The sequence below is a fragment of the Macrobrachium nipponense genome, chromosome 23 (assembly GCF_015104395.2).
Source record: "Macrobrachium nipponense isolate FS-2020 chromosome 23, ASM1510439v2, whole genome shotgun sequence".
Taxonomy (NCBI): Eukaryota; Metazoa; Arthropoda; class Malacostraca; order Decapoda; family Palaemonidae; genus Macrobrachium; species Macrobrachium nipponense.
In genome coordinates this window covers 40,132,442-40,141,697 of record NC_061090.1, presented here as the reverse complement: position 1 = coordinate 40,141,697, position 9,256 = coordinate 40,132,442, and the positions used below count along the sequence as shown (strand labels likewise).

The following is a 9,256-nucleotide window of genomic DNA, read 5'->3' as shown; positions in this document are numbered from 1 at the left end:
GATCTTTCATTTCTTTTCATCATTGCTGAGTTTTGCTATTTAACCCATTATTATTATTATTAGTATTATTATTTGTAAGATCATAAAAAGAATTTCTGTCTGCTGTAGTATTACTGAGTGAAACATTGTTATATACACAACGCGCAATTGTGTAACAGAATTTATTTTATATATCTTATAAAAAAGGAAGTTAAATTATAACAGTTTGGTAATTTACATTCAAGCTAGATATAGAGGGCTCAAGTAAAGATCCAGTTATTTATCACTATGAAGAAAAAGTGGACTGCATCATTCTCCAACAATCTTTTTTCTCTGTCTCTTCATTTTGAGCAAGCAAGGGAGATTTGGCTAATCAATAATGTTAGTGACTATTCCTAAACAAACGAAATGACTAGGGTCACACAACTTTTACCATGCAACAAGAGCAAACAAAGAAGGTTGTGGAGTAGAAATCATTGTAGAAAAAGTATACAAAGTATCTATAATGAACCAAAATGTGTTCAATACATTCGATTATATCAGCACTAAATTTACACACATAAATAAACACAAATTATAATAGTTTACAAATCACCAAGCACAAGTAAGAGATCGTTCCTAGACGAATTCAGTGACTTCCTAAACATGTTAGCTGGTAACAAATATAGACTGGTTTGTGGTGACTTCGACCTGCATTTAGATGATAATGACGACAATTATGTCAAAGAATTTAAATAGCTACTTGAAAGCCATGACCTTGTAAATGTCGTGAAGAAACCTACATCATTATTGAACCCTACCACCGACCTAGTTATACAAAACAAAATCAATGAGATTGTGAATGACGTAAGTCGAGCCTGAATGCGTGATATCTCCAATACATTAACTAGTCTATTCAAATTTAGTATAAATATATGGAAAGGCTATGCAATGAAAAAAACAATTACTTACAGAAACAAAACCAACTTTAAAGCTGGTAAGTTTATTGTTGAGAGCATAAAGAAAATAAGAGAAATAATCCAGGAGTGCAAGTGTAATTTGAGGAATACCTTGACAGGTGACCAGGCATGCGTAAGCTGTTTTACAGACTACAACAAAAGTACATTAGCATCAAACTACAACGATAAATGTCCAGAAGTGACAGGGCAAATAATAGTTAAAGAAAACATCAAATGGTTTAACAGTAAATTATGTGAAGCTAAGATTAAGAAAAGGAAAATGGAAGATCTATGGAAAAGATCGAAAAATTCAAGAAGTAATGAAAATTGGTCACTGTATAAAACCGCCAGAAATCAGTAAAATGACTTGATTTTGAAAACCAAGAAAATATTATTACAATAAAATGTTTAGTGAAGAGAAAAATTCAAAATAATTCACGATAATTCAGCCGGAATATTAGGACCACCTTGATTAGGACTCAAGAAACGTAACCAGTGACCATAAGAACCTGTCAGAAAACTTCCAAGAAAAAATAGAAAGAATCGGTTATCGTTTAGGAAAGGAGGTCCAATCTGATCTCCCAGTTATCATAATGAGTACTAACAAATTCAGTAAGTTTGAAGAAATGAACATGAATGACTGAAAATCGACGAGAAAAGTAAAAAACACCTGCTGCACACTATAGTCTGTTGAAAGCAAAGTAAGATATAAGTTAAGATCTGGCCCAGAATTTTAGAGATTTCCTACCTAGTTGGTAAAAAACAGTGGGTCCCGTTCATATCTACTCGTATTAAAGGATATCAAGACAAAATCCCCCTCAGCGTAGTAGTAGTCACAGCAATCCTCTTCGCAAATTCTCATTCAGCTTCTTCGTTCTCCCTTCTTCTCTTATGATCTAATTTCAAACTTCGCGATTTGCGATCATCTCCTCTGTAGTCTGGAAACGCCAGAGATATTTAATTTCTTTGGCTTAAGAGAACGGCAGATTTTTAAATCGTGTTTACACTAGCTTACAAAAAAGGCCATCTGGAAAGCATATAATTGTGTATCGTAGGCATTGCTCAGGAGCGTTTACTTATTTCAGGGTATTAAGGATAATTTTTCCCATTTTCTTATTCACTGTTTACAATTATGTCAGCAATACATTTTAAAATTTTCCTTTTGTGCCTAGAACAACACAAATAACTGCACGAATTACAAAGACAGTAAACTTTAATCCATGGTTTCGAGTTGATTTTTTAAAAATAATTCACCACTGGCAGACTATTGCTCTCTCCCGTCTCTGAATCGTAATCCCATAGAGGCGGTTGATGGTCTCGTGGTGCTCTTGTCCTCTAGGAAATATACCTGGTGATTCCGACATATTGACTTCCTCGTAGATGGCATCTTCTATTAGGTCTGGTTCAGGTTCTGGAATGGGTGAAACGATTTTATCTCAGTGTTTCTCCGATTCTTCCTTATTTGAAATGTATGACTGAAATGTGTATACAGGACTATGTACATGGAATGCATGAAAGACTGGATTTTTTCAGTCTCGCCTCTACTTCTTATTCAGATACAAATAAAACTCATTCAGAAGTAAATCCACTATGTCTCATTTCTTCCGAAAAGACATGAAGCCGGATGACAGCCTATTTATTATGAAATAGCAAAACCGTTCTCCCATTTGCATTGGCCGAAAGATTGCAGGTACCATTCGATTATTGTTTCCTTAATATCGACAGGTAGCATCAGTATAAAATAGTAGTATCTTTGTTTTTCTTTCTCTTTCATTCATAGCCCCATTTATCAGATAAAGGCCAAGAGCGTCGTTAATCCAGAAATCAAACTACTGATTCTTCAGTGCAAAATATTAGTGTATTTGAAACTTCAATCAGATCCTATGTGGAAGTTTCTAAGATTTTTTCACAATTTATGAGGGAATATGAAGTGAATATCTTCCATACCGGGAATTTGGTTATTGGCTTTAATGACTGTCTTTGTACAAGTGGCTTTAGTCATTCATTGTCACAGAATAGTGACTTGAATCATATTTTTTTTTCTTTTATTTTAAAGATTTGGAAGCATAAGAGCAAATTTGCGTACTTATTATTATTATTAGTGACGGGAGCAGTTCACTTGGAAAGTGATCGCCGAAAGCGTGTTAATGATATTCATTTACCTGTTAACTCAGACTTTTTCCAACGGATGAGAATCGAAACAACCTGCCCCATGACAGTCACGACCAACAATCCACAGACGATTATAAAAACCAATGTTGTTGAGTTCACCGGCGAATCTCTTCTGCAGTCTGTTGCCTGAAGAACTGAACCAGAGAAATCTGCAATTGAATATTGTTCGATTAATTTAGCCGCAATCATTTGGAGCACAGGAAATCAAATGATAGAAGATCGGCGGGTGTTAGTCAAGTTAGAGTTGAGACAATAAAAGTTCACCTAAAATAAAAAAGAATTCTGAAGAATGGGACAGACCTACCTCCTCAGGTGCGTGGCCACTGGAGGCATAATTGATTTGTTAGCTTACAACTAATTTTGTTATTATATACTTGAATTATAAATTTCCCTTTTTATTTGTTTTTAAATACTTTATTTCACAATATCTATCGCTAAAGTATTGTGTATGTATACATTTATTAAACAATCTAATGAGTTAGTGCCGTGAGACAAGGAACAGATGAAAAAATACATAAAGAGAATAAAAATAAACTTACAGCAGTTGAAGTAGTTTTTGCACTGTGTCCAGTAGATTTTTTCGTTGCTCTTGATTTTGATTTTTAAGGGTGTCCCCAGATCTCCTGCTATGGTATAGGTGGTCTTTGGATAGATGGTCACTGTCTTGGGGTAGAAATATTGCAACAAGATCTCACCATAAAAAAAATCCATCTATTTATTGTAAAGATTATTCACTTTTTGTCTCTTGTGTGGTGCATGGTCTGACTATAATTTCAGGCATAAAAGTAATGACTAATTAGCTCGGCTCTTTAAGATATAAGTAAGAATGCTCATATTCCTTTTTCTCTCTCATGAACTATTCAGCAGTTTCAAAACAAGAAGCAACTGCAATGTGCATATAAATTGAGAAAGGATTAGTCCCGAAAGTATCCATCTAGAAATTTATTTTTTTTAGAAACAGTTAATTTTATGTAGCAGAAAATTTACGTTAGAAGAACGAATAATCTTCTAATACTTACTGTTTTGCTCTCTTTATATCCAATGAAAACTTTCATTAAATGCCATATTTGTACTTCGAATGATTGGTAGGATTTTGCGGTGGAATTCATCAATCCTTCAACCTCGAAGGTGAATGAGGCCTCTTCTTCGCCGGCCAGAAATGCTAGATAAGTTGAACCCTTTCCGAGATCAAAAGTTACAGTTGCATTTTCATAAGAAGTCTTGATTTGGTCATCTGGGAAAGCAACGTTATTTGGTCAGAGTGAGAGGCTTAACGTGTTAAAAAGGCGTCATGTCTTCCTTTTAGTTTTCATAGAAACATCAAGCTGAAGAAGTATTTTTAAAAGACTATCGTGAACATTATTTAAATTATAATATGCACACATATCACTAATTTTTAGGTGCTTGTTATCACTTCTTCCTCACACCCACACTCACAAACACACACACATACGTATATATTTATATATATATATATTATATATATATATATATATATATATATATATATATATATATTATATATATATATATAATTTAAATAATGTTCACGATAGTCTTATATATATATATATTATATATATATATATATTATATATATATATTATATATATATATATATATATATAATATATATATATAAACCCTGATTATGCATTTACGGAATGAAGAAACGAATTTATTTTACTGTGTGACTATTTAACTTGTGGAACAAATCTGTGGGAGTTTGGACAAAAAGTGTCTAATTTTTTCTGTTCAATTGTGGGAATTGTTCAGTTACCCAGATCCTGTTCCAAAGTCCGTTTTCTGTGTCGAGTTTAATGAACGAGTTTGATTTTCATTTGATTGACTGACTAGCTGTTCTCGAGATAGTTAGAATCTTCCTTATCTTTTTGGGAAATAAGTTTATTTTTGGTAGTTCAGAGTCTAATTCCGTGCCTAAGTTAATTTTTGCAATTATCTTGAGTGTTGGCCAAAGATTTCATGTCGGTCATGCTACTACACAATGTAAAAAGTGCCTTCAGCCTTAGTACACACACACACACACACACACACACACACACACACACACACACATATATATATATTATATATATATATATATATATATATATATATATATATATATATATATATGTATATATATACATTACTGTATCACTTATTTTCTTGATAATTCAGAAAATTTTCCGTTTCACTAGAGGGAATAGGAATAGCCACAGCATTGGGAGTGACAGGAGATTTCTAGGATGCTTGTGCTTCCCTATCTAATGTGACGCCAGGGAAAACACTGGAAAAGATAAAGACGGTTCCATCCTATACTCTGATTACAAAAGGTTGAGACGCGAGGGTGATTAGCACTTCTGCCATAATTTCTTAAAATTGTTCAGACTTTTCACGAAGAAGGGTGACAATTTGGCAGATTTGGCAAAATTTTTGAGCGTCGCTGCCATTTCCTCATGTATGGATGATTAAGGGAAGTAACCATGGGTCATAGCTATAAGAAGATTGTCTGTCACCTCCCTCCATCTGTCGGTATAAAAGGAAAACACAAAGATCAAAACATATACTTGAACCATGATGTACATTTTCGAGTAGCTTAATGCAAAATTAATTTATATATATATATATATATATATATATATATATATATATATATATATATATATATATATATAGTAACAGTTGTCGTAAGTACATGTTTTACATAAAGAAATTTAATAAATGGTACAGTATTTTCTATAACATTGTACAGAGATCTTGATGTATACTTATATTTAGCAACAAGATTTTCCTTGTGTCTGATCTCAATACCGAATAGTCGTCGAGTGGCATCATAGTAGAACTGAGAGTGATAAAGTGTGGTGCGGTAGACTTTAAACCTGAAAAAAACGGAGGCTTTGGAGTCTAAGAATTTTGGGATCTGGATACCTAAACGATCTAGTTTCCTAGAATGAGTATTTTGAACATTTGCAGAATAAGAGTTAACAGTTTTGGTAACTACTTGTTTTACATATACATAAGGATACAACAAAATCTCTGTATAATGTTATAGAAAATACTGTATAATTTATCGACTTTCTTTATGTAATATATATATATAGGTATATATATATATATATATATATATATATATATTATATATATATATATATATATATATATATATTCTACAAAAATATGCTTTACTTCTCAAAAGAAAAGAAAGATTTTATCTATCCGAAACAGCTAGATTAAAAAGTCAAGTGAAAAAGGTCAAAGCTTGTTCTGTAGGACTCAACATAGAAAACGGACTGTTTGAAACATTATCTGGGCAACTGAACAATTCTCACAAATGGAAAAGAAAGATGAGACACTCTTCTCTACAAAACTCCGACATATTTGCTCCACAATTTAACTAGTCACATAGCAAAAGTATCGTCTTTCTATTTTGTCAAATATACCATTACGGCTTATCAAAACTGATAATAGCTTGGTTCAGAAGCCACAGAGCGACAAATCAACAGAGTTCCTGTCAGAAGGAAATATAAATCTTATTACCAGACATGTCACTAATAAGATAATAATAAGTCACATAAACAGAGCAGTGATACATTTTGCCAATGGGTTCACAAAACCAAAAGGATAATAATTCTCATGAATCCCACATGAGAAGAAAAGGTTCTCTGCCACTTCACAAGTCATCTCAAACAGTTCGAGATACTGAAAAGGAATTCTTTAATAACAGTTTTTAAACGAATCTCACTTCTAATGTCCATATTCAAAGTTTCTTGTGGTTTTCACGCACCCTTCATCTTCACTCAAAAGCTGGACAGATAGTGCCTCAAAAATTATATGAAAAGGTTCACAAGGGGGATAAAACACGACGTACGAACGAACAAGCGTTCTTGTAGGACCACTCCCTTTAGATGAAGTCACGGTCATGTAACAAATTCGTTGTGCAAAACAGATTGTGTCATAACGCATCATTTATTTCATCATTCCTGATCTACACATAATAGAGTCTTCTACATTCTATATTTTCCTTGGTAGGAAAGTAATCTATTTCAAATAACACTTATATCTCGCTGGTTCCGTCCCAGAAACAGACGCATACACGAACACGTCGTTCGAGGAGTCATCCATGCAAACACAGCTTTATGTAGAGGTGACCAACCTCTGGGACAGCTAATTCGCCTTAACAAAGAATATTCCCTCGTGTCTCTGTGAGAGCCAATGCTGATATCTATCATTTCAAAGAATGCAATCTCTCACCACATCCGTCCTCCAACCATTTTCCATAGGTCAGCAAGAAATAGAGTTTAAATATATAAAAGGAGCTCGGCCCACGTACACTTCTAAGTTCCTGCCTAGCCATAGTTCATACAAAATAGTTTATATAAAATAAAAAAAAGCGCTGCCTGGCTCAAAAGAAAAAAAAAGGATTAGAATTTAACTGATAAAAATATAAAATATGAAGCCTACTTGTCCACATGGCAACCAAGAAAACTTCTTTGCCAACGTATTTTCCTTCATAGCTGAACTTCCAGGATTTCAAGCTATATTAAGTATGGTGAGTGCGAATCCTCGGCGTAGGCAAACTCCTCAAAAGGAAATACGGCGCGTGAAGACGTGCCACCTTTAGACATGCCGCTAACTAGTACCATCTTTCAAGGTTCCTCTCGAAAAAACTGAAGGCGTGAAGGACTGGGGATCATCATAAGATCGGCGAGCTGCTCCCATTTTACGACTGCATTAATCATGGCTCATAGAGACTACTCCATGAAGACGCCCTTGAAGAACTTGTGTATACCGTAAGTCAGTTATGTCCTTGTTTAACAAAACATAATATCAACTCTAGAACTAATAATCTGTCACTGTAAATAATCTGCTACTGCAAAGATAACTGTCTCAAACAGCAAAGAGTCGTTGCCCCAAAATTCAAAAGCTATCAATTGAGAAATTATTCAACTAACATAATCAAAATAAAATCAAAGTGGCCCCCCCCCCAAAAAAAAAAAAAATAAAAACTTCCGAACAAACTCACATGGTCATAAAGGAAACCAACGACTGAACTCACAAAAACGATTCAAAAACTCATAAAACTCCAAAAAAAAAAAAAAAAAACCCAAATCATAACTGCGAAATATAAGCTCACTGAATGATAAGTTACCACCACAATACTGAACATTACAGCAAAAATCGACTACTCCCTGCGAAACGTCAAACTGCTAAACGAAAACCATAAACCGACAAACGTCTCCAATAACCAAGAAAATTACCTCACATGTTAAATCAAAGAAAAAGGACCAACATTATCCAAACCAACACAAACAGATCAAGATATTTCATTATAATCGAACAATAAACTTTCTCCCTTAGGAAAAAAAACTGTATGCATATGCAGAAAAAAAAATTCTAAGGACCTCAACACCATGTTGCTCAACAATAAAGACTCTCAAAGCCATGGCACATACTAAGGAAATATCAACCAACTTCCGTAATTCACAAGAAACTCTCCCAATGGGATATATTTTAACCAACGATTTTCCCCAAACCCTTCTTATAATCTCGGTCCTAGGTGGCAGCTGTTCCGTCGCTGCATGGCTTTTCTAATTCTGCATGGCTCACAGCTCACACGCGGTTAGGGCAGCTGACTTAAAATTAACTCTGCGGATATGAAGCTGCAATTTCAACTTGGCAAATGCTTTTCACTTTCTTTGCAGAGTAACTAGAGTTATATGTACTTCTTGAGAAGTAATAATACAATAAAAGTCTAACTTGACTTAATCTCAATGTGAACTAGACAATTCTAAAATTACAAAGTCAGAACGGCAAATGACTTGGAAAACTATTAGTTCACTTTAATTGTGACTAACAATAACTGCAGGCAACTTCTGAGGAATTAAGGAAACAAAAGTGTGATGAACAAAGATAAATTGACACTAAGATATCTTTAAAATTAAAATAATAGTCTCACAAATATCTAATAATAAGTTCCAACAGATATTACTTATCAATTATACTAGTCTTAAAATAGAGGATTAATAGGCTTAATCTTAATTGTATCATGCTGGATGCTGTTATCTAAACTGAGGAGGCAGTGCAAAACATTCGTGGGTGGTTATTTTAGCACAGAATTTCGTAATAAATGGCCCTATGGCAATATAAGCATTTTCTCCTAATGA

The 9,256-nt window shown here is 33.8% G+C and overlaps 1 protein-coding gene across 1 annotated transcript; it reads right to left on the bottom strand.

Annotated features, from left to right (window-relative positions):
- Nucleotides 1-213: 213 nt before the first annotated feature.
- On the bottom strand, nucleotides 214-4,518 carry LOC135196423 (uncharacterized). The gene is made up of 4 exons (XM_064223239.1): nucleotides 4,109-4,518; nucleotides 3,629-3,752; nucleotides 3,080-3,238; nucleotides 214-2,328 (listed from the first exon to the last, which is right to left on the bottom strand). Exons 1-4 carry the CDS (start codon nucleotides 4,196-4,198, stop codon nucleotides 2,168-2,170), a joined length of 534 nt encoding a protein of 177 aa, XP_064079309.1. The 5' UTR covers nucleotides 4,199-4,518; the 3' UTR covers nucleotides 214-2,167.
- Nucleotides 4,519-9,256: the final 4,738 nt, after the last annotated feature.

Bases quoted from the DNA above. Each gene is read 5' to 3' on its own strand.
- LOC135196423 (XM_064223239.1), bottom strand. From the start codon at position 4,198: ATGAATTCCACCGCAAAATCCTACCAATCATTCGAAGTACAAATATGG. The intron at 3,753-4,108 runs GTAAGTATTAGA...TTCTACCCCAAG, and splicing joins GATATAAAGAGAGCAAAACA to ACAGTGACCATCTATCCAAA. The intron at 3,239-3,628 runs GTAAGTTTATTT...ATTCAATTGCAG, and splicing joins CAAAAACTACTTCAACTGCT to ATTTCTCTGGTTCAGTTCTT.